This window comes from Scomber japonicus, chromosome 17, assembly GCF_027409825.1.
Source record: "Scomber japonicus isolate fScoJap1 chromosome 17, fScoJap1.pri, whole genome shotgun sequence".
Lineage (NCBI taxonomy): Eukaryota > Metazoa > Chordata > Actinopteri > Scombriformes > Scombridae > Scomber > Scomber japonicus.
This window is the reverse complement of record NC_070594.1, coordinates 13,720,696-13,745,042: the sequence shown is the minus strand read 5'-3', so window position 1 is coordinate 13,745,042 and position 24,347 is coordinate 13,720,696. Positions and strand designations below refer to the sequence as shown.

Genomic DNA, 24,347 nt, shown 5'->3' with positions numbered 1-24,347 from the left:
AAGAACTATTTAATCAGAGCTCCCGTTAGCAGCGTTACAACCAGTGTTGGGTAATAACTAGTTAGATGTAATGGCGTTACGTTTTCCCCTAATTTTCCCACAATATTTAACATGTTACTGGATGCATATATAGCTGTTTTTAATTCTTTGACATCAGTATCTTTTTATATTGTGTAAATAAATCATGATGCATACCTTCATTTGAGCACACGTGCTTAAATTGTGTCACAGAACCAATTAAGCACATGCCAGACTTTTTCAAATGAGAGATAAGTCTTGCTTTACAAGAAATGATCTCCCTTATACATCATGTCAGTATCTGTGAAAACACCCAAACTTAGATTTTGGTGGGCTTAATGGATACACTTACCCTAACAGTTGAAAACATTTGTTAAAAAAGTAATCAAATGTAATAAGTTACATTACTTTGATTAAGTAATTGAAATAGTTACATTACCTATTACATTTTAAACAAGGTAACTAGTAATCTGTAACCTATTACATTTCCAAAGTAACCCTCCCAAACCTACTTACAACAAACTACATGTACTACAAAAACTACATTTTGTGTGTTTGTGTCTTCAGATGTCCGAGCTTCTGTGCAGCACCTGAATGCAGCAGCAGTGTGTGAGAGCATTGTAGAGGAAGTGGCGGCTGATCTGGGTCCGCACCTTTTCCGGTAACACAGCAGCACCGTCCGCCACCGCTGTGACTGAACGGCTGGAGAGAGAGAGAGATAGATAGAGAGAGACAGAGAGAGAGAGAGAGAGAGAGGGAGTGAGAGAGGGAGGAAGAGAGACAGAGAGCGGCAAGAGCGGGGAGAAACGGCCCGGGGACCGGGGGATGATTGCCGCAGACGTAGGTATTTTCACCGCTGTCTATGTTACTTGGGCTTGTTCAGCTTTTCTACCCGCATTGGGAATATTTTTTCGGATCCAAAGTTGTCCTCTGTACTAACACCCCTCCCTTCTCCGGACCGCTCTTGTGTCACAGGGGGAAGAGAAGAAAGTCGGATGAATCAATGACCTTTTGAGCGCTCTTCCTCTGGATGTCCCGGTGCAGAAACGGACCGGAGATTATCGCTGCATTTGGGTGTGTGCGTGTTTTTTTCTTTTTTTTCTTCAAATAAGAAAGAACAGTCTGGTTTGAAATCCATCGACAGGAATTGGTTAAGGGCAAGTGTGGACAGCCGGCAGCCAAGGAGGAAGTGGGAACCCCGGGCTTGGACAGGGCCTGATTTATGTAGAAGGCTTTTTTTTGTGAGGAGGAAAAAAGAAAAGAAACTACTACTCTATCAAATCCAGTTTAACTGAGATCAGCTGGATTTTTGGTGGAGAAAAGGCTGACTTGAAATGTGGATTCTGGAGGAAGTGTGTGCTCATCGGCTAGTTTGAAACAAGGGGGATGTAATTTTTTCTCCTTACATCGGAGGGCAGTGGATCATGAAAATATATCCCCACCCAATTCTACAAGGGCTACACACACACTGCTCCCTTTGAATGCTCAAAGTCGCCCGCTCAGGTCAGATCATCATTGTCATAGCTTATTATCTGCTATCAAAACTGTACAAACTTGAAAGTCACTGCCTTTTGAATATTGACACTTGTGTCAGCCCACCGCTGCCATCACGTGGAGCCCACCCCCAGCACACATTACTGTAAGTTGTACTGAAAACAAACTTTTCCTTTTTTTTCTCTCTCTCTCTATCATTAGAGGAGCTTTAATTTCCTTCTATTGAAGTATTTATGCACAAAAAACAAGATGGGGAAAATGCTGTCAAAGATCTTTGGCAACAAGGAGATGAGAATATTGATGCTTGGACTTGATGCTGCTGGTAAAACGACCATCCTGTACAAGTTGAAGCTCGGACAGTCTGTCACCACCATCCCCACAGTTGGGTTCAACGTGGAGACTGTCACCTATAAGAATGTGAAGTTCAACGTGTGGGACGTAGGGGGACAGGACAAGATCAGACCTCTTTGGAGACATTACTACACGGGCACCCAGGGCCTGATTTTCGTGGTGGACTGCGCCGACAGAGACAGGATCGATGAGGCTAGGCAGGAACTCCACCGAATCATCAACGACCGTGAGATGAGGGACGCCATCATCCTGATCTTCGCCAACAAACAGGACCTCCCAGATGCCATGAAGCCCCACGAGATCCAGGAGAAGCTAGGCCTGACCCGGATCAGGGATAGGAATTGGTACGTTCAGCCCTCGTGTGCGACAACAGGGGATGGACTATACGAGGGCCTGACCTGGCTTACCTCAAATTACAAATCTTAATGTTCCCTGTCCCCCCTCACCCCTCACCAGCCTGGACACTTTGGAGGCTACAGGCGCAAAAAAGTAGCTGAGAATGAAAACACAAGGATGATTTAAATAAAAATAAAAAAAAGCAATCTGAAGCAATTAATAACACGACCTCTCTGCTCAGTATATGTATCAAAGAGAGTAGCAATTATATTTTTGTTTTGTTCCTTTTTTGATAATTGTGATTTCACTTATAACCCCAGATTTCATTTAAACAGCAGACTGTTGTTTTTGGCTGGTTTTTCTCTTTCTTTTTTTTTTTTTTTTTTTAGTAGTTTGCTTTGGTTCTGTAGTATTTCACTCACATTCTGTATAATCAGTACTGTTTAAGTATACAATTCTTTGAGCTCTTACTACGACTTCTTTTTCATTTCCTACTTTTTTTTCGTATCATTTCTTTTTAAGGGGACTTTGGGACATGCATTTTTCTGCCCCCCAGCTTAGCTCTCATTCAGTATTCTCATGACCCAGCTACATATCCAAAGGATGGGAGAAATCCCAGTCCCCTTTTTTTGAGAGGACGTAACCTGTTCATATGGATTCCTAGAAACCATTGCCTGCATCAGCATATCACCGTCATGGCTCAAACTGCCTATAATTTGTAAGAATGTGTATTTCAGATATGTTAGGACCTCAAAGAAAAGAAAAAAAAAAGAAAGAAAGAAAAGAAACTGTTTTCATAATTGATTGTACAATTACTGGGATGATTGAGGAAATGTGTTCGTACTTATTTCCTGTGCAGTGATTACATCCATAATGTCTACTGTGTTGGTTTGTTTGGAAAGACACTATGTGGACGCTGGATATTCACACACTGTGATATGGATATATATTTTTGTTGTTTCAGGGTCTCAATCTGTTACCACCAGTCTTATAATTATTATTATTATTATTATAATTATTGCCTCTTTTTGTTTTTCTCCCAGAGCTTCCATTACTGTTGAGTATTTGTAGTTACAGCTGCCTTAGCAGGGCTTACAGGTGCCCTAAAATCAAGACAGTTACTACGGCAGAAGGTATTCTCAATCGCTGAGTTTGCACTTTGGGGTTGGGGTGGGGATTACCAATTAGCTGGCTGTGCACATTTGATTTTCTGTGACTGACTTTTGGACCCCAGCAAGTGTTTACGGGATTCCCAACCCCCCTGTAGGTGCTTCAGTGACTGCAACCCTCCTCTTCTTCTTCTTCTTCTTCTTCTTCTTTTTATTCATCATCATTCTGCCTGTACACACTTAAGGTCCTGCAGACCAAAAAACGACTTTTTGTTAATAGATCATAGATACTGCTCTGTTTTATTTTTGTTTTTCCCTTTTTTTGCTATGCTGATTGAAATAATAAAAAGATATATCCAGATCAGTACGGAAGTGACGCCTTTTCAATGAGCAGCTGCAACCGTTATGTGTGAGGAGTAGCAAAAGTAATATTTCACTTCTGAAAACATCGAGCTGATGAAAGAGGAAGTGAGAGTTTAGAGCGTTAAAATGGTTAAAAAGGAGGACTAGTTAGCGAGCACAGGGCTGTTTCCTTTTTGCACTTTGCATGTGTGAGTCACTGGCTGTGAATAAATGATGAGATCTCTGGTTTCAAAGACGTGATTGTCAGGTAGACCTCACTTTGCAGACGGTCTTAAAGTATCACTTTGACCAACAGGGTGCTGACTCTGCAAATGCCTTTTGACATTTTCAAAACAAAGCCAGATAATCAAGGTAGTTAAGTGGAGTTGTTTAAATGAACTATAACATTATAGCAATGCACAGGACTCTCCTTGTGCTGTAACCTCACTTTTATCTATCTGAACACGCACACATCAGCATCAACTCTATCATCAACAGGAAATGACACATTTCTTACGATGCAAGATTTTTATTGTCAAAATGTCCCACTTTTTGATACAAATCTGACACTCTAGTGACGTTCTGTTCATGTACATGGCAACTTTGGGTGACTGAGAACTTGCTTGGCCGAGGATGAGAGCGGTGTCTTACTTCATGCTTGTGTAACCGTCTAGGTTAGGGTGACAGGCTCACAAAAAAGGTCTTTCTGCCAGTCTGGCATTTTGCCCTAGTTTGCCCTAAGGCGCAGATCAGAGATCAAGCCACTATTTCATAGCCATTCATTTTTTATTCTTTCCCCCTTGGTTTTATCATGGCTCACGCATTCTCACATTGTATAGAAAGAAGAAGGGAAAATAGCTGTGTGTGTGTGTGTGTGTGTAGGGTCAGCTTCGAAAGAGGCGGTGAAAGTGTGGTGAGTGACATCAGCGTGTGAAGTCAGGAAACAGTTTAAACAGATAATAGTTGTCATGGAAATTGGTGGTGTGAGGAGTGAGTCGCCTGTTGGTGGGCAGAAACAATAAAAGTAAGTGTCAGGTTCTGACTTCAAGATAAACTCAGGCAGGTAAAATACTTGTGTCATGTGGAAATCTTATTCAACTGCAGCTTTTTGGCTGTTGCTGAACTTGAAGCAGTTTAAACATATTTTCTGTTATTTAGGGGTGACAGTTATTCTCTAATTTCCTGAAAAGCTTATATTTTTCAAATTTTTTCCCTAATATGTCACTACAGTAATGTTCAGGAGAGTCAGAGGCCTTGAATTCCAGTGCAGGAATGCTTGCCCTCTATCTCTCTGCATTTGGAAAGGCTCTGTTTGCTCATGTGGTGTTTGTTCTGTGCCTGTTGATTTGAAGTTTGACCTGTTGCTGTGCTGAAAGCAGGGCCACGCATGTGACGTGTCCAGCATGAAGGACAGGGAGTTAAACTGAGATAGACACACAAATACCACAGCCTATTATCTCTCTCGAAACTGCTGTCACTTTCCCGCTGTGTATCTTTTTGGGGGGGGAATTGGAAAACCTCAATTACAGGAATTTCCTGCATTTTCCGAGAACATTATTGTAATGAAACCACTATATTTGAACAGTTGAGGGTTGTGCCTCTGCAGTGTCAAGTATGATCTTGTTTGGTTATGATTTTCCACCCATGACTCCCATTGTGGATTTGGAAATTCCAAAATGAAGTCTCTCCTTTTTTCTCAAGAGGAGAAGACAGGAGAGAATAAATGGACAGAAAGAGAGCAGTTTGAAACATCTCCTGACGTTACATCAGCGCTGAGCAAGTGAATTATACTGCACATGTCAGAGGCCTTTTGTACAGCTGTCACTGCACTCAGCAGCAGATGCACTGCACACATTGGCTAGTGTCAAATGCTGTCAGGCTCACCTGTGGCCCTCTGTTAAAGGACAGCTTTTAAGAGTTTTGCTACCAGGTAGAATTGTTGAATTTAACACGTTTTGTTTTGTCAGGAAATAGCTGCTTCGGTGAGTTCCTGCAGACAGACAACTTTCATACACTCATTATGTTGTGAAGTGGTGGTTATACTCGTCAGGTCCTGCATACATATACAGTGAGACATTTCTTTCAGTTTCCTAGGAGTCCTGTCCTTTGCAGAAACAGTCACATCCGAGCCTCAGATGTGATTCACTTGAAATGTGCTTCCTGCCGGCAGTCTCCTAGTGAAAGCTACTACGGAAGCACGAGCGTGTTGGATTTGAATGAAAGCCTGAGCAGACCTGCTTTCGTGTTCAGGTTCAGCCCTGAGCTCAGCTATTGTGTGACGCCGGGGGTGGGGGTGGACCAGACTATTGTACGCCTTTTGAAGGGGTTGGTTTCAAACAATACTTATAAATGGCGCTTATTGGCAGTTCCTCTTTCACTTGTTTACTCAGGCGTTCCTCTTTGATTTTAATCTCACTTCAGTTCTTCATTCAATGAACCAAATACCAACAATGTCCATTTTAACATGAAACAGTTTGTTGCTCGTGATCTCATATTCATGAAATGTGACAAAAATACCATGAACATGTGCTCTTCCTGGTCCTGAATGGACCTGTTAGTGATGTGTGTCGTGCCACGTTATGTCCTCTTGGTGAATGCAGTTACAAGCACTGATTGTGTTTATGACATCCACACAAACACTCATATAGTGATATCTTAAGTAGACACTCTTTCCATTATTGCTCTTCTCACACTTCAGGAACTGGCTGTGTATATCTGCCCACAGTTGTTTCCATAGAGCTCGGGAGTTAAGAGATGGTATGCAGAGGCTAAGTGAAGCATTCAGTTAAAGTCTCACCCTGCAGATCTGCTCCCATCTTGTTTGTAGAATTGTGTTTAAACATTAGCGTGAATACTTGGTGCAGAAGATACTGTACTGATACTGTAGATTTGTGGAATGAGAAGTTTTGACAACATTTACAAAACATAATTATGTGGACCACCTACAATGAAGCAGGAAGTTAAACACAGTTTTCTTTTTTCAGTAATGACTGCTGTGTGCACTTGTACTTCCCTTTTAAATATACTATTTAATTTAGCAAGATTAAACTAGATTAATTAGATATCTATCATAATCTGAAGCCCTCAAAAACCCTGTCAGTAACTGTTGGCCATTCTGGGTTAAGAATATACTGTAAGATTGCACCCATGACATATGAAAAGCAACAATTAAATAGTCCATTACAAATATTCTATACATAATCAAACTAGCTGCTGTTCATCACTTGCTAAACATATTTTCAGAGGATGAAAGATCATATAATCTACTTTCCAGCCATTTGTTTAGCTGTCACAACCCTCCCCATACCGCCTCCCTTTCCAGTATCTCCCGAGTATTCTAACCCAGGACAGTGCATCCCCCTGTTGCCATGGGCAACAGGACTGAAAAAATGGTGGCTCCTCCAACACATAATCCGTATCTAAGCAATGATTTAGTTAATCTTAATAAGATTCACCCGTGAATTGCTTTTGTTTTTGTTGTAGTGGGAACTTGCTCAAAACCACAGATTCTGATTGAAAGATTATCTGCTCCTTTCTTTAAAAGCATTTCCTGTCCAACAACATCCACTATTGACAAGCACAAAGGGACTTTAGGGCTAGCTGGACGGGCCGGAGCTGCTGCTCAGACAGTCTTAGTGTCTCGGTTGTCATGGGGCCGGTTTAAACACTGTCATAAAAGCAGCATGCCGAGTGACATTCAGCTTGCAGGCAGTTGTAAGCTCTTCAGAATCTGTCCCACATTGCATTTCCCTCAGCCTTGGACAATGTGCTAATAATTATAGGGAGCCTGAGGCCTGTGTTTGCATTTGGCGGAGAGGTTGTGCAGTGGGAGGGATGTATGCCGCCACGACCCTGAGCAGCAGCAATGATTTGGGCTCCCAGATGTAATTAACGGGGGCTGTGCATTGAAATTCTTGCCTTTTAACAACATTTATTGCAGAAAAACAGAATCGTTACTCTATGAAATATGCAAACAAGGACAGGTGGAGAGCTTGCACAAAAGTGTGAAAAAGCAGAATTGATATAAACAGATTTTTCACTTTGCTTGTGGATAAGGTTTTGCTCAAAATCTATTTAAGCTGCGTTCAGAGCTGTGCTTTTGTGACAGGAAGTGACATACCGTATGCTGCAATCTTCCTGTGTGACACATGGCACACCACAGAAACAGATGGACACATTGAGAAATAAAAAGATTAACAGGATATTACAGATAAGTATCATAGAATGCCTACGCTATCATGTCCCTAATGAAGACGTGGTGGTGAAGTATTGTTATTATGAAGTAAATTATGTGTGTTTCAAACAGCATTGTAATTATGTGGACTGACTTTCTGCTGTGAAACTGAGAAATAGTACAGTCTGAGTTGAAGATTAATGCTCACGGGTGTCCTGGTTTTCAGTCTTGTCCTGGTTTTGATCATCTTCTGGATATGGCGTTTACATGGAACATAAGAGACCTGGTTATTTGCGTACCTGTTTACGTGATTCTAACAGTATCCAGGTTTCTGATCCTCTGTGTCCTCAACATCTAAGCCACTATGTTTTGTACAAACAGAAAGCTGGATAAGATGTTTACATGCCTCAGTATCCTGGTTTCTATCCCAGTACTGCAGGTAGCATATCCAGGTTTCTCAAAACTGGGATAAGAGCATATCCAGATATCAGGAACCCTGTAACATGTTTACACGTTAACCAGAATACGTCAAAACCCTGATCGTAACCAGAACACGGGTGTGCATGTAAACACACTAATTTATATGATTAATCCCCCCCCCGGCCCACTTTTATTATTAGCGATAGTGAAACTGTCAACAAGTGCCACTATGTCTCAGCACATAATAAAGCTTGTTGGACCCAGGTTAAAAGCTGCAATCCGCATGTTGTGTAATTATTAATAGGTCTGCTGTACAATACTGTTTCACTGAGCAGGGAGCCAATTATTCTAAATGTCGCTCCCTCTCTCTCTCTCGCTCTCTCTCTCTCTCTCTCTCTCTCTCTCTCTCTCTCTCTCTCTCTCTCTCTCTCTCACTGTGATGCCTTTTGGCAACCACCTATGTACACACTGAAACACCAAAATAGAATCACCAATACAACTTTTATCCATAAATAACACACAACACTGAGTCCAAAAATATCCCGCCACACACAGCCTTCCCACTGACTCTTACTAATGACCCGTCTGAGGAGCCATCTGCTTTTGTGTAAAGCAGTCAGCGTAGCTCACACTAGCAGCTGTGTGTGGAGCCTGGTGCTTGGGTCTTGTACATGTATGGCAGGGTGCTCCACAAAGCTCACTGATTTGTGAAAGGACGTCTCAGCTCACCAGTCATCGTTTAAACTGAGCTGCAGTTGTCCTACTAAAAGGCCTCATGGTAAATGGCATGGGTATCAGTTTCATTACCCGTGCTGGAGCAGTGTTTTCTGTTTCTTTTAAAGATTACAGTTTATAGAGATGTGTGTGTTACGTGTTTATGAGTTTAATGGTGTTTCTCCTTTCACAAATTGCACTCATTGAGTTATTTTTGTAGTAACACAATTTGAGAATTTACTCAAACTGAAATGTTGCAATACACACAGTATATTGCCCAATTCAGTGATCGCAAAGGTTAATGTCGTCACAGAGGAAGCAGATTTATTGGTCATTCCATAACTGGCACAGAATTGTAACTTCCTTATCTCCTACTTCTCACATGATCTCACATCATCTTTTCTTGCCTTGTTCAAGAATGCGCAAAATTTACAAAATCATTCACCATGGCGTGCAATCAAACTGACCCAGAATCAGCACACGTTTCAAAACTAGCTGCACACGTATTACAGTCCGCTAAAGCTATTAGGAACAATACATGGCTACAAGCATTTGTCACAGTTAATAACGCCATCCATTTTCTGTGTTTTACAACAAACCTGCTTGTGTATGCAATTAGTCTTCCCTGTAGGGAGCCAAAATCACTAGTGGAGCCTGTTGTGTCAGAGTGCCTATATAGAGAATGGGAATATGCTGAGCCATCTGCAGTATCATGCCTGCTCTGTACAGGAGTCTGCCTCCTCATCAAGTAGAGGGAGTATAGTGTCTCACACACACAGACACACACCCAGTAGGCATGTGTGCACTCATGCAGCACAAGTACAGTAGGATATCCTACACACATATACCTGGACAAGATCAGTATTGTGATTTTATTCTTTGTATTATAGTGCCGTAATAACTAAAATGTTGCTCTATTTTTATACACTATGTTCAAAATCTATACTTCACTGATGCTCTATTTTTATGCATTATATTCAAAAGCTCAGCTTCACTAGCCAATCTCAGCTTTAAATACAAAGAGGGGAGATGCGTTGCTAAATAACAGAAATACCTTTTCTTTGTTGTCTCATCACCATGGTAACATTGACAAAGACTCAGCAGCAGACGGCTGTAGCACATCTAATTTGTCCAAATTGACTGTCTTGACTCCCATGCCTTACTTGACATTCTCCTACTAGATATCTATTTTCATATTTTAAGTTGGCGTCAACTAAATCCAGATTGAGGAAGTCAGCCCGGAGGCGTCTCTACGTCACTGATATAAATCATGGAAATAATCCAGAAGCAATCCTGAAGCCACATTCATCATGGATTCTGTCTGTTCTGCAAATCAGCTGAGACCACAAAACATCATTATGGCCTCCAGTACGTTAAGCAGGCTTCTAAACCAAAATAGTATCATGCAAGTATGTAGTGTATGTTTAAAAGAAGAGTTCTCTCATCTATTTGTCTCGTCTGTTTTAAATAATGTGATTTATCCCTGTGTCTCTCTAATTTAATTATATATTTATAAACTATATTTATCATTTAGTAATACATAGGCCCTATTTGTGTATATTCCACATGAACATGCACTTCTAAATTATCAGTGGCCACCCCATCTGCTATGTTTTGCTTGACTTAAGGTACAGCCTGCCAAATACTGCATAATGATAGCAGAAGTAATGCATTCCACATGTTCACTATTAGGCATACAATCTGATCCGTGATTTGCTCACCAAATATGGTTTCTAGATAACTTGCATGATGCAAAAGGGTCGTCTGCTACCACACACTGTGGTACAGACTACAAATTCCTTCCCAATTTGGCTGATTAGATCCTTTATAGTCATGTTGGTGACATAAATATCAATGCCATAAAAGGAGATTTCATATTGTTATATAATGTAGACTCCTTTAGCTGAAGTGCTGTACTGCATTTGTACCTCAAATAGTATTGTATACTTTGTGAATGGTGAATACAAACACTAAATTCTTGGCAGTAAATTCAGTCACTCAGCAGCGGCCACGTGCTGCAGTAGCAACAGTTAGATGTGTAAGCCAGCTGAAACCTCATGTTGTGATTAAGTTGTGAGAATTTGTCTGGCTCATACGACATAGAAAATCAAGCAGTTGTCAATCGAAACGTCTTCATTACACCAGTTGCCTCTATAGTAGCAACTACAAATGGATATAAATGGCAGAACTGATGACATCATGGGAAGAAACTGTAAATATAAGCAACTGTCGTCATCATTTGCAGCAGTGGGCGATGTTGTGAAGAGAAGGACAATTTATGACAACAAATTCAACTGTCTGTGACAAAAAGCATCTGTCCTGCTAAATATCCATGAGCAGGTTGATGAACCCCTGTGCAACTTGTGCTATGACCTCAGTGAAAAGACTTTGGTGATTGATAATGTACTACATAACCATGACAGAATATAGTAGATGAACTTTTATGGAGTGGAAATGACTCAGAGATAGAGCATTCTTTAGGCTCTTAATGTTTGAAATCGAGGGGTAAATCATCCTCTCAGTGCAAACTAGTTCCTTGCCCTGTTGATTGATTATTATGGCCGTAAACCATGTCAGTAAAAGGGAGCAGTGGGGACTCATTCTGCATGACGGAGGCCGAACATCATTTTTTAGTGTAATGCTGAAACTTGGTCAACAAGGGACAGACAGAAAGAAAAGACAGAGCAGAGCAAAGAGACAAAAATGAGAGGGGATGGAGAAAAAGAAAGAGAGTGAGATGGGTGTGACCTTAATCCCAGAGTGAGAAAGAAACTTAACACACAAACACACAGACACACACATCTGGTCCATCCAGTTTCTAGTTTGTATCTCACAAGAAAAATATGTTGGAAGTTAAACTACTGATACACACAGTGAAACTTCCACTATGTAACCCCTGTGAGGCGCTGACTCATCTCACAAGGGTCAGTCAGTTGATTAGTTACTGTTTGACTGCTGTGGACTGTCAACCATAGACGAAGGGTGTGGTTGTTTAGTTTAGTTTATACTGAAGATCATTCATGACTCAGTGTCATGAACAGTCTCTCCATAGTGATAGCACTTATGCAGTTAATGTGCGAGCCGCAACCTGATCATTTCCATTTTGAGGTTATTATCATATCATTCAATTTATGTGTGTAAATTTGCACAGGCAAATGTTTGGATGACACTAACATATTCAATAACGTGACCACACATTGCAGTGTCATGCAGAATAACTGCATGGCGCCTCTGTGCCTTACCCTGCATACAAGCCACTACATGTTAAACCACCCAGCCAGAGCATGAAGCAGGCTACTGTTGCAGATGAAGGCAGCCATGCCGCTGTGGAGACTTATTGAATGCCAGCTGCTCTGGGTTCTGTCCAGCTCTGGGTTCGGTCCAAAAAGGCCTGCAGCGGAGGCTTTGCTTCCTGTCTAATCAAATAAAAATGAACAGCAACCAGGTTGCTTGAGGAAAATGTGACAAGTCTGTGACAAGAAAGGTGTGTCTGATTCCTACAGAGGAAGATTAATACTCCAAACACACACAGTGGTGTACACAGTACCGGGCCAATGCACAGGTGGACATAGTATTTGGAAATAGGTGTGAATAGTTTCACTTCACTAACTTCAGTCTATAAAGTTGTTCTTTGCAACTGAAGTGCACTGCCCTCATGTGGTCAAAGCATTACGAGTAAGTACGTACATTACTCCTCTCTCTCTCTCTCTCTCTCTTTGTGTGTGTGTGAGAGAGAGAGAGGGAGAGTGAGAGAGATGGAAGTGTGGGCTCCAGTCGTCCTATATCTGTCTCCCAACTCTCTCATGAAATGCAGACATGAAGAAAAGAAGGTGTCTCGTCTGGGGGGCGCAAATGGTGACCCACATCCTAGTTTTAACCCCCCCTCCCCCGCCGATGTAGCATCTCATTACGTCAGACTCCATAATGACCCACGAGATCCCAGCTATATGGTTTTCACACCAAACATAAAAATATCTCCGCCTGCTGCCTGAATTGTGTCTGGACGCCTCTACATGTCAGAGGATGTGGACACTTCCTCTGGATTTCGAAACGCCTCATTTTATTCTGTCGGCGTTGGAGCCAGCTTCTCATCAAGGCTGCACGAATTTCTTGTTCCATAGGGGAGTGATTTCGTGCTTAAGTAAAATTATAAATTGAATAAATATTTGTTTCTTCCCTATCAGTCGTGTGTACGGTATTTATATAGCTTTATAAAAGTGATAAACGTATTTTATTCCACATAGAGGCCATTTTATTTAATATTTTGATTTATATTTCAAGCGGCCACCCCTACAAAGAAATGGTACGCCCCACTCCCTGCCGCTAGCCGCTGTTGTATCCGATGCTACTGAACAGATTTGTCGCGATACAAACTACCTACACACTGGCATTAAAGCCACGAAAAGATGCTCCTTCACAGGATTAAAACAATAAAAACTACAAGAAGAAGTCTGGGAAAACTTTACCCAACTGTGCCCAAACTTTGATAGATTACAACAACCCAATTCACTTCCCTTACAGTGTTAGCATTGTTTTATCTCACCACTATTGGCCATTGGACGCGTTTTTTTGGTGTTTTTTTTTCTTCTTCTGGAGCAGTCCTGTCTGATGAATTCACCGAAAAAAGACGGAGATGATGATGTGCCCGTTAAAGACCCGGTAAAATACGGCGAATTGGTCATTTTGGGGTAAGTCTCTTAAAAATCTAACCCTGTAGTAAAAAAAAATGTGTAGGATGAGGGGGGAATTAACACAAAATGTGTAATAACGGCTCCATCCGCACAATAAACCCACAGATGACGAGTGAGTTCCCTGCTAGTATAACATATATCGCTATTGTCGGCATTACATATGTAAAAACAGCAATATTTAACCCCCAATTTCACTACCACCAGTATAGGACTAGTGTAGTAATCTTACAAACTAACTTTATGCTCCAAATTAAACCACAATCCCTTTTATCTATGCTTCCCCCCCTCCTTTTTTATGTTTCCCGCATCATGTGTGGTGCATTTGAGTGTTAAAAAGGGTGAAAAAAAATCTGCAATAGCTATATAGTACATGAGGGCTACTACGGATGTAACGCTAGCTGCCTTTTGATCAATGGTTGTAGAAAGAGGGGGGGGGGGGGGGGGCGGTAAGCAGTGCTGGGTTGCTCAGGCTGAAAATCCCAATGATGTCATACTATGGTGATTTCTAAAAGTAGGACTGGATATGATATCTTTGTATGAAAAAACCTTATGCCACTGTGCTCATATTATTTAGTCATAAAGCTGAGGTCATAGTCTATTACTAATTAATAAAAACGTCGCAGCTAGATGACCATCCATTGCCAGTGAAGGAGGAGGAGGATGATGAGGAGGAGAAAACCACCAGCGCACACACACACACACACACACACACGTGTCAGATTATGGTCACTTTTGGGGACCTTACATAGACTTATATGCATATTTTTGTGACTTACCTGAACCACTATACCCCCAAAAATGTGCTTTTTCCCAAATGGAGTTACAATTTTTAACCCCTATTGGATAAGCTGCCTCCAATTAACTGGTCCTAAGTCTGAAATTTGTCCCTAAAAGTAGCCTATGACAGACTACACACACACACACACAGCAGGCAGGATGTGCTGATGACAGCCACCAGCTTCCACAGCATTCCCCCCCCACAGCTCCACGCTGCACAACGGTCTGCAGGGAGCAGAAAATGCCACAACGCACGTACATACATGCCACAGTCATATTCAGGCTTCTGCACAGGCCTCCCTCTTTTGCCCCACAGAGCTTCCTGTGTTATGCCAAAGATAACTGACCTAATGGCCTATCTCTTCCCCTCTGGCTGAACATGGGAGTGAGGAGGCTGTAGCCTGCCCGCATCAGAATACTGATTAGTTCTCCTCCTCCTCATCTGACTGTTTGAACAGAGCAGCCCCTTTACATCCTCCTCACATCAGAATACACAAGTGCTTATTTTTAATGGCCTGTGTGGAAGGTGGAAGTTTTTTTTTTTGGCTACGCAGCTTAAACACAAGCAGGCCTCTGCGGCGTGCTCTCCGTGAAACTTTTAATGTGGCTCATTGTGGGTAGGGGAAAAAAGTGTTTTGTATTAGCTGACTTTTTAAACTGTTGGTGATTGAGGTTCGGTTTGATGGGATGGTGATGGCCGCAGACTAGCAGGCTATTAGAGGTATTCTGTCTGTGGTTTTGAGCTCGAGCTGAGTGACATGGCGAAAATAGGTATTGAGTTTGCCAATATTAGTATTTCATGTATACTACTAATTTCAATTCAACTGTGACAGCAACATATACTATATATATTTTCTTTCACTTTAATCTGTGCAATAACAATATCGTGTGGTATATTACCACTCAATACCAATGTCACCATTATTTTTATTTTTTTACTTTTCTCATTGGTGCTCTTCTATTTTACTGTCCACTTGCTTTTGTAATAATGCACATTTCACATTGTGTGACTAATAAAGGAATATCTTATCTTAGATTTTTTGTATGGTCAGAGATGGATGATATAACATACGTGACATTTGACAGCAAATACTCGTCAGAACAGGCTGTTCTTTCTACTCCTTCCAGTCAGGGTTCATATTTTTTGGCCCATTTGTGCGAGTGTGGTTTGACTTTGCATCTGTCAGCCTTGATGATCACATGCACCGCGTGGTGGTCAATGCATACTTCATTGCAGACCATGTGATTTATTTTTTATTTTTTACATTGGCTGTCTCCCTTAGTTAGCCTGGACACACCATGCATAGCCGTGCCCTGCCTCATCGTGACCCACTCCCCATCACTATGCAAAGACCCTCTCCTCCCTTTCCCCCCTTTATCACTCCCACACCTTTTTATCTCACCATTATAGCACAATGTGTCGCATGCCTCACTCTTCTCTTTCACCCGGGCCCTATCCCTGCCCAGCCTGTCACTGTTTTGCTGAGTGCCGACTTTCAGAGAGAGGCAGGCCTCCTCGGTGACTTGCCCTCAACGAAAATAAACCCTGTGTCGGGGGGCAGAAGGAGTGAATATTTCATACAGTGTTTTATGATGCACACGTGATGCAGGGCCTGAACTGCCCAGTCATATCATACTGAATGAAGCTGCTCCTCCACCGGCCTTTCCCCTCGAAATTTCATCCATTTTCCTTAACTTTTTCCTTATATGTAGTACTCATGATGACTTTTGACTGGTTTTCTCGTCTCTGTTTCTATCAAAGCACCGGCTACCTTTCCTCGTTCTCTCTCTCTCGCTCTCTCTCTCCCTCTCCCTCTCTCTCTGTGTATAAGCTGATTTTCTCCCATGGTGCTTTCTCATCCTCAGTCCCATTTCACATCTTCTGCCTTTTTTTAACCAGACCCGCTCAGATGTCTTTCCTCATGTTTCCTCTCTTCATGACCCAGTCCTGCTCTCGTCAGACGGGGTCCAATTAGACCTGACAGGCAGGGCCACGGAGGGAGGATATAGCACTGAGTCATCTTCTGCAATTGGACTCTACATTTTTAAGTAGATGTGGCCTGTGTGTGTGTGTGTGTCTAGATAATGCACCTGATCTCACTCACTGTGCCCTACTCTGACTTGACTGTAAGGTTGCAGTCCCCAAAAGAAGTCAGTCTTGGTCTTAAGATTCATGGAAGTACGGCTCATTTAAAATGCATCACATCAAACAAAGTGGCCTCAGAAAACACACCCGCAAAATAAACCAATGAAAACACAGAGGAGCGCTAACCAAAAATGGACAAATATGAACAAAAATGAATAAAATATACATCAAGAATCCTTTGTATTTGCTGAAGCTCTGCTCAGAAGTGCAAGAAAGTGACTTTGGTTCCTGTTAATACCCAGTATCTGTTTAATGTGTGTGTTATCTGGTTAAAGGATATGTTCACATGTTTCAAGTCTGTCTTAAAACAACTAAATGTAATCTTTTCTCCTTTTCATACTGACCCTTTAATAGATCCCACCCTAATGTGCTTATAATGCAAGTCATGGGGATAAAATTCACAGTCCACACTCGGAGTAAAAATAAATGTTTATCTGAATATAGTCTGAGGCCACAGCCGGTTAACTTGGTCAAATAAAGTAACAGACCTTTTCTCTCTTTGTGTCTCAATGGATGGCGTCAATCAAATAAATCAATTACAGTAGAAATATCACGAGATAGATACATAGATAGATACTTTATTCATCCTATTGGAGAAATTCAGGTATCCAGTAGCTCATAAATACATAAATAAATACTTTTATGTAAGTGACAAATAAGGTTTGGCAAGATTAAAAATTGTTTTAAAAGCAGGATCAGGTTTGTTAAAATGTACATTTTGTATTTTTGTTGGTTTTATGTAATCTGAAATGACATTTGCACCATTTTGTACAAAAAGCAATAATATTCCTGAAAATGTCAAATGGTGTAACCACAAAGTGGTTAAAAGAATGATGAATATTAAATATGTTATCCACCTACAGTACTTTATAAAAAATAATTATTCCACATTTTAGTTCACATTTTTATGAAAAAATACTGCTTACACCATTTGACACTGGGTTGCATCACGTCATTGACCCATATACAAAGACTTAGAAGTTAAGACCATAGGTAAGAGCAGATTAAAAAGCAACATAAAAACTCAATAAATACATAAGTTTGTTGTCACGCTGTTTTCTGTCGACCGACCAGCAAGAAACAATCCCAAGTATAGGATTTGTGTTGATATGAAAAAGATGAATGTGAGCAAATATTTGCATTTAAAAAGCAGTTTATTTGCATTTTTATCAGATGAATTAAATAATTAGTTCTCTTATGAAAAGACTGCTTGATAAATCTGTTGCAGAGCCACGCTGTACAAACACTTTCAGAGCATTTAGTTTGACTTCACCCCCTGCTGAGACGGATCAGATTGGAGCTGAACCAGGTGTCTTTCTGATCTGATCCAATTTGAAGGCGAGCAAAGGTAGAGATATTATCCCTCAAAAAGTCCTCGTCTTCTTCACTGGGGGATCCTGTGAATAGTTTCTCTCAAGGACCATGCACTGCTGATTACTGAACAGCCTAAAACCAGTCGAGTGCCTTCTGCGTGAACTCAAACTGTGAATATTATGTTTGACTCAGCTTCCAAAAAAAAAAAAAAAAAGAGGACAGAGTCAGTATTATAGTCAGAACCAACACCAAAAAGGAGCTGACATCACACCACATTAATTAAAGCATGAAAACTGAGATGATCTATTCAGGAAAAGGTTGATATTTAATTATAAAACACTCATAATCCAGAATATATTATTCATCAGTCTTATAAGAAGAATCTAAATTATAATGTCTGCGTCTATTAATGAACAGAAACCCTCAAAGCCGTACAGTTACTGTATGGATGGCGTGGTGAAATGCTCATTGTAAAAGAATAAAAGAGGTTAGGTAAAGAGTGAGCTCATCTACAGTGAACACGAGCTTCGAGTACAGGCTGAACAAGTGGGATCAAGTGGTATTTGCTCTTTTTCATTGAGGCTCAGCACTTTAATATGAATCACGAGTGGCCCTGTGTGTGTGTGTGTGTGTGTGTGTGTGTGTGTGTGTGTGTGTGTGTGTGTGTGTGCTATTTTAATTCATTTCAAAAGAATCTGCAATAATGTCGCTGTAAAGATGCACAAAATCAATTGAGCTTACTATCTATCTCTGCAGATATCTCAGCAGCATCAGTTTGACTTTATTAATAGCCCACAAGTAATGACGCACACCATAAATACAGTATGCATAGAAGATAAGAGTGTTGTATTTGTACTTTCTTCCTCACTGAACCTAAATGTGTAGGGGTGTGATGATTCACTCAGCTCACAAGACGAGACGATAGACAATATTGGGGTTCACAAGGATGAGACAAGACGAGATTTAAACAAAATAAAAAAACAGAAATAAATTTAAGTTACACAAATTCCATATAACACAAATACACAAGTAGAATAACATACTTAAATAAACACATAAATTGTGTTTTAATTTGATAGTGTGACTAATTTTACTTTTTGCATCATTAGGCGACCATATGTCGTGCTAGATTCCCCCGCTCCTCCTTCCTTAGGTTTTCAGTGCAGAGACTTGAGGTCAACCTACCCCTGCTCCTCTCCCCATCTTCTACTTTTGACTGACTTCTCAGCAGGTAGAAGCTGCTAGTTCACAAAGTAGAACGAGGGCGCCCACTGCAACAAGGTTAATGACCCACAGGGTGACACTATAAAAAGAAGACATGAGATGCAAATGAGCGATAGAAAACCAGTCGTCGCCCCGTATACTGCCCTGTACCGCCCCCTGAATACTTCTTTGCGAGACAGCATTCACCTCAACGAGAAATATTGTCACTTTTTAATTTCACAAGATCTTGTGGTACGAGATCCCTATAAATGAACATGTGTGAAGTTGTGTACATGTTTTCTTTGTATTCTGATTAGTTTCCATGTTCTCATTCTTTCTAAAGGTACAATGGCTCGCTTCCAAGCGGTGACCGTGGGCGCAGAAAGAGCCGCTTTGCTCTGTACCGAAGGGCCAAGGCTAATGGTGTCAAGCCCAGCACTGTGCACATCCTCAACACACCACAGGACAGCAAGGTGTGTATGTGTCCGCAGAAGTTTGTTTACTGCATGCTTTATCAGTGTGTTAGCTTTGTGACTCCCTGTTGTTGTTCCCAAACAAGCCAGAGGAAGGGTGACTAAGCATGGAGCGGTGGATGTGTGCTGTCCATTAGTGTGTGTGTCTGCTTTCATACAGATGCCAGATGCATGATTTTATTTTTATTTTTTTATTACTGGTGACATGTGACCATGTAGGGAAATTAAAGACATTTGTCACATGCTGCTATCGCATGCAATATCACAGTATTAATCTTTTTTAACTTTACAGTTGTTGCATTTTAATCAACATCATCTTCCAGTTATACTTATATGTGGTTTTAAAAAAAAAGAAAGAAGAAGAAAGACTTTTCCAGAAGATGAATGCTTTACCTTTGCTTGTTCCTCCTGGTGTCGTTGCAGGCTGTGCACAGCAGGGGGCAGCACAGCATCTCTTTCACTCTGTCCCGGAACCAGACAGTGGTGGTGGAGTACTGCCATGACAACAACACAGACATGTTCCAGGTAACACGCCAAGGAAATCAAGAAAACGTGGTCAGGTTTTTCATCCGTCCCGCTTAAGTAATGTCACGAACGAAACACTTCTCTCTGAGGATTAATCGCTATTCCTATGATGTTAAATTTATGAACATGAGCAAGTGTCTCCCAAAATATGCTGTTACGTAATGTCATCAAAGGACTCTCTGTAGCAGGTAGATTATTTTGGTTCAGGACTGTGACCATTTAGTATAAAAAATGAAGGCTTATGTGTAAAATGTCTAAAGTCTATATTTATACACAGTACTGCTCCTTAGACTCTAGTGGCATCTATTTGATCATACCTTCATGCATTCCTGACATTTCAGCAGAGTATATGATAATATTTGTGGTAAAAACGCAAAAAAAACAAAACAAAACATAAAAGCAGAGCTGGTGATAGAAGTATGACATTTGCTAGCCTATAATACTGTGTGTCTAATATGCAATTAGCCTACTTAGACAAGTCTTGCAGGGTTGAAATACGTATGACCCACAGAATAATAAATAGATAGGAAATATGCGTAATCTACTTTTTCATAGATTATGCTATAGGCCCCGATGACACTTCTTACCAGAGCGAATACCAACACATCATGAGCTGAACTGAGATGATGCAGGTGATGGTGGCTGTCTGGCAGTTGAATTAAATCATGTGGCTAATAAACTGCTTTTATAGTTGGAAGAAGACTAGCTCACCTTTTATCATCAGGATTAAAACACAAAATATTCCCAAACAGGACAGAGGCATTTTTACAGTCCTGTAACATTATCCCCATCAGTAGGAGTCGCCATCTTTCTCAGCTGAGCTGCTTGTTCCACCTGTGGAGACTGACCTCTGCTGGCACGCGCTATGCACTACAATACATCACCTCAATACAGCATCTCCGTATCAGTTTAATAGAAAGTAACCTGACACGCAGGATGGTCTGGAAAAGGGCAGGCACTTTCATAAAATACATGGCAGGTGATTGGACGAACCATCTGTCTATCACCGTCATACCTTGCGAGGCATCTGGATTTGCGACACTGATTGGTCTGACCCATTGGTGGCTGGACACAAGCGCATAAATTGAAGCCTGACTAGGTGGATTCTCATGTGATCTTGTGACTCCAGCTGCCTCACAAGATAAAACAGGAAGAGGAGTGTGTGTATTTTGGATAGTATTGAAAATCATACTTTCAGGATTTCTAGGTTCCCTGGAATACCATGATACCTTGATACAACCCACTGCTCCTATAGTTCTATCACTATTACTTTTGTTGTACAAGTGATGAAGAAATAGCATTTAAAGGCATGGTCTTGTCAAACATCTAAATGAAGTCAGTGTGAGTCTAAAACAATGACTGCAGTTATTTCAGTACCCTTGTTGACGATCCCTTTCATCAGCATTTCTTTTGGTGAATGGCATCCAGGAATGTTACAGTGGGTGCGTTTCTGTTTCGTCCCATGCAGATCGGACGCTCCACAGAAAGCCCTATTGACTTCGTGGTGACAGACACCTCTGGAGGGGGAAAGGAGGGGGAGGACCCCTCCATCGCTCCCAGCACCATCTCACGTTTTGCCTGCAGAGTGGTGTGTGAGCGCAACCCTCCTTACACTGCACGCATCTATGCCGCAGGCTTTGACTCCTCCAAAAATATCTTCCTAGGGGTACGTAGACTGATTATGTCACAATATATTAATATCATAAGTGATCATTTTAACTTGTATCAAATAATTCAATATTTCAAAGAATGAGCAGCAATAGTAGTTATCTTGTGATGTTTTGTGTCTTTGTCATTACTTACATCCAATAATGGTTAAAAAACTTCTATATTTGGAGTCAGTAATTTAAAATATTTCTTGTTGCCACAGGAGAAAGCTACCAAATGGAAAAACCCAGATGGGCACATGGATGGCCTGACCACCAACGGGGTGCTAGTGATGCACCCAGAGGGGTTCCCAGAGGACCCCAAGCAGGGTCTGTGGAGGGAGATCTCAGTCTGTGGTGATGTCTACGCCCTGCGGGAGACACGCTCTGGACCCAGCCGGGGCAAACTGGTGAGTCACATGCGGCTTGATCGCAGATATGTTTACACACAGTAGAATTGGGCAATCTGTTGAATAATATCAATCAGTGATAGAATTATGTAGATTTATTAGGTTGTTCTAGAGGAGTGAGGTGATTATGAATGTTTGGGGTTTATTTTTAGTCTGATTGTTAGCTTGTGTCTCTGTGTGTCATCCTCTACAGGCGGAGGGTGAGAGCAGCGCACTACGTGACGGCTCCTTGGTTGATCTGTGTGGTGCCACCCTGCTTTGGCGCACAGGAGAGGGGCTCCTACGCGCTCCCACCCTGCGTCACCTGGAAGCACTTCGGCAGGAGCTGAATGCGTCCCGGCCTCAGTGCCCTGTAGGTCTCAGCACACTGGCCTTCCCCAGCCTGCCACGCAGTCACAGGTTGGTGCCACAAACTCGAGTATTTGACATATCTGTCATTATTTCCTATCAGGATATTCAATTTTATGTTGATGTTAATTTGTATAAAAACTCTAAGATGCTGTGGCTCAGGATGTAGAGCGGGTCCTCCACCAATTGGAAGATTGGCAGTTTGATTCCTGGCTCCTCCAGTCCACGTGTCGATGTGTCCTTGGGCAAGACACTTAACCACAAATTGCTCCCGTTGCTGTGCCAACGGTGTATGAATGTGTATGAATGGTTAGTTTCCCTCTGATGAGCAGGTTGGCACCCTGCGTGGTAGCCCCTGCCATCAGTGTATGAATGTGTGTGAATGGGTGAATGAAACATAGTCAGTGTAAAAGCACTTTGAGTGGTCATAACGACTAGAAAACCACTATATGAGTACAGTCCATTTACCATTTACCATAAAATCTTATGATCTGTTGTTTCAGCCTTGAAGAACGACAGCCCTGGGTCTACCTCACCTGTGGCCATGTCCATGGACGCCACGACTGGGGCCAGAGATCTGAGGGAGAAGATTTACCAGGAGAGGGTGAAGGCTCCACAGTCCGCCGAGAATGTCCCCTGTGCAGGAGCGTGGGTCCCTACGTGCCTCTGTGGCTGGGGTGTGAGCCCGCTGTGTACGTGGACGCCGGAGCTCCCACTCACGGTTTTGTGCCGTGCGGCCACGTCTGCTCAGAGAGGACAGCCAGGTACTGGGCTGAGACGCCTCTGCCCCACGGGACGCACGCCTTCAGACCCGTCTGCCCCTTCTGCTCCACTGCCCTCAGCACCCCCGGGTGGACGCGGCTCATCTTCCAGGGCCCCATCGACTAGTCGCCACACCACAGCAACCACTATCACAGTAACAAAAAAATGCCTGAGCTTCATTCACGTCACAAATGTTGATTAGTGTTCAGTATTGAAAGGTAATTCACTTGGATTATTAAAGAATGTGTGTTTTACTCTCAGGGCACTCTGAGTGTACAACAAACATTGTGTTACTGACTGAAGCCCTAGGCGGAGGATTCCTTCCCCTTATTTCTCCTTCAATGCTTGTTGATTGGTTCAGGATCTGGAGGACAGGTGAATGAATAGCACAACCGAATAGTCGATACTGTCATGTGACCATTAAGTCCAGTTCTCTGTCATCGAGGAGTCTGTTTGTCATTCTAACCAAACACTACACAAGCTGAATTCACAATGCTGCTTCAGAAACGATGAAATGACAGGTAGCTTTTTTTAACAGTATAAAGGAAACGTTAGTGTCTTAATCCACTGCAGGTCAGGTTGACTCAGTGAAATTACATTATATACCAATATTCTCTAATAATAGGGGTGTAGTATTTCACTTCTTCGCTTTGATTACCAACTTCTCACTCTGATTTCTTTCTAATTTTGTAAAGGCTAGACGTTGTGAAATGCTGCTGCTCAATACCTTCTTTCACTTCGCAATCCTCACTTTCATTACCGCATTATATAACACATCTGGCCTCAACTTTTGCAACAATCCCCATCCCCTCCACCCCTTTCTGCCTTTCACATTCAGTGAAATGATTATTTTTTACCAGCCACTTAAATGACCAGCTGATTTATATTCATAGCTTCCTTCTCAGCGGATAGTATTATAAACTTATGGTAAATGTGGAAGGATACAAGGTGGGACTGGAGGCTTTTGCACTGATGCAGCATTTCAATTTCTTAGTGATTCATGAAAAGGAAATTATAAGTCATTTTTTCTTCAGCATGTTTTTTTGTGTGTGAAATCTACACATAGAAACCCCTTTTTAAATGAGACTTCTCAT

The 24,347-nt window shown here is 41.7% G+C and overlaps 2 protein-coding genes across 4 annotated transcripts; both read left to right on the top strand.

The window, feature by feature from the left end:
- The first annotated feature begins 662 nt into the window (after window positions 1-662).
- Window positions 663-3,672, top strand: arf6a (ADP-ribosylation factor 6a). 3 transcript variants are annotated; one of them, XM_053336586.1, is made up of 2 exons: window positions 663-858; window positions 994-3,672. In XM_053336586.1, exon 2 carries the CDS (start codon window positions 1,762-1,764, stop codon window positions 2,287-2,289), a length of 528 nt encoding a protein of 175 aa, XP_053192561.1. In that variant the 5' UTR covers window positions 663-858; window positions 994-1,761; the 3' UTR covers window positions 2,290-3,672. The 3 variants fall into 3 exon arrangements, with proteins under 3 accessions (XP_053192561.1, XP_053192559.1, XP_053192562.1); XM_053336584.1 differs by having other exon boundaries at window positions 663-862; XM_053336587.1 differs by having other exon boundaries at window positions 663-1,521; window positions 1,714-3,672.
- Window positions 3,673-13,258: 9,586 nt separating this feature from the next.
- LOC128377155 (E3 ubiquitin-protein ligase pellino homolog 2) lies at window positions 13,259-23,760 on the top strand. Its single transcript, XM_053337064.1, has 7 exons — window positions 13,259-13,646; window positions 19,433-19,562; window positions 19,986-20,087; window positions 21,556-21,753; window positions 21,958-22,143; window positions 22,337-22,542; window positions 22,995-23,760. Exons 1-7 carry the CDS (start codon window positions 13,567-13,569, stop codon window positions 23,377-23,379), a joined length of 1,287 nt encoding a protein of 428 aa, XP_053193039.1. The 5' UTR covers window positions 13,259-13,566; the 3' UTR covers window positions 23,380-23,760.
- The last annotated feature ends 587 nt before the right edge of the window (window positions 23,761-24,347 follow it).

Excerpts from the sequence above, each read along its gene's own strand:
- LOC128377155 (XM_053337064.1), top strand. The coding sequence starts at position 13,567 with ATGAATTCACCGAAAAAAGACGGAGATGATGATGTGCCCGTTAAAGAC. Across the intron at positions 22,144-22,336 it reads GACCCAGCCGGGGCAAACTG|GCGGAGGGTGAGAGCAGCGC; the intron begins GTGAGTCACATG and ends CATCCTCTACAG. Across the intron at positions 22,543-22,994 it reads AGCCTGCCACGCAGTCACAG|CCTTGAAGAACGACAGCCCT; the intron begins GTTGGTGCCACA and ends CTGTTGTTTCAG.
- arf6a (XM_053336586.1), top strand. The coding sequence starts at position 1,762 with ATGGGGAAAATGCTGTCAAAGATCTTTGGCAACAAGGAGATGAGAATA.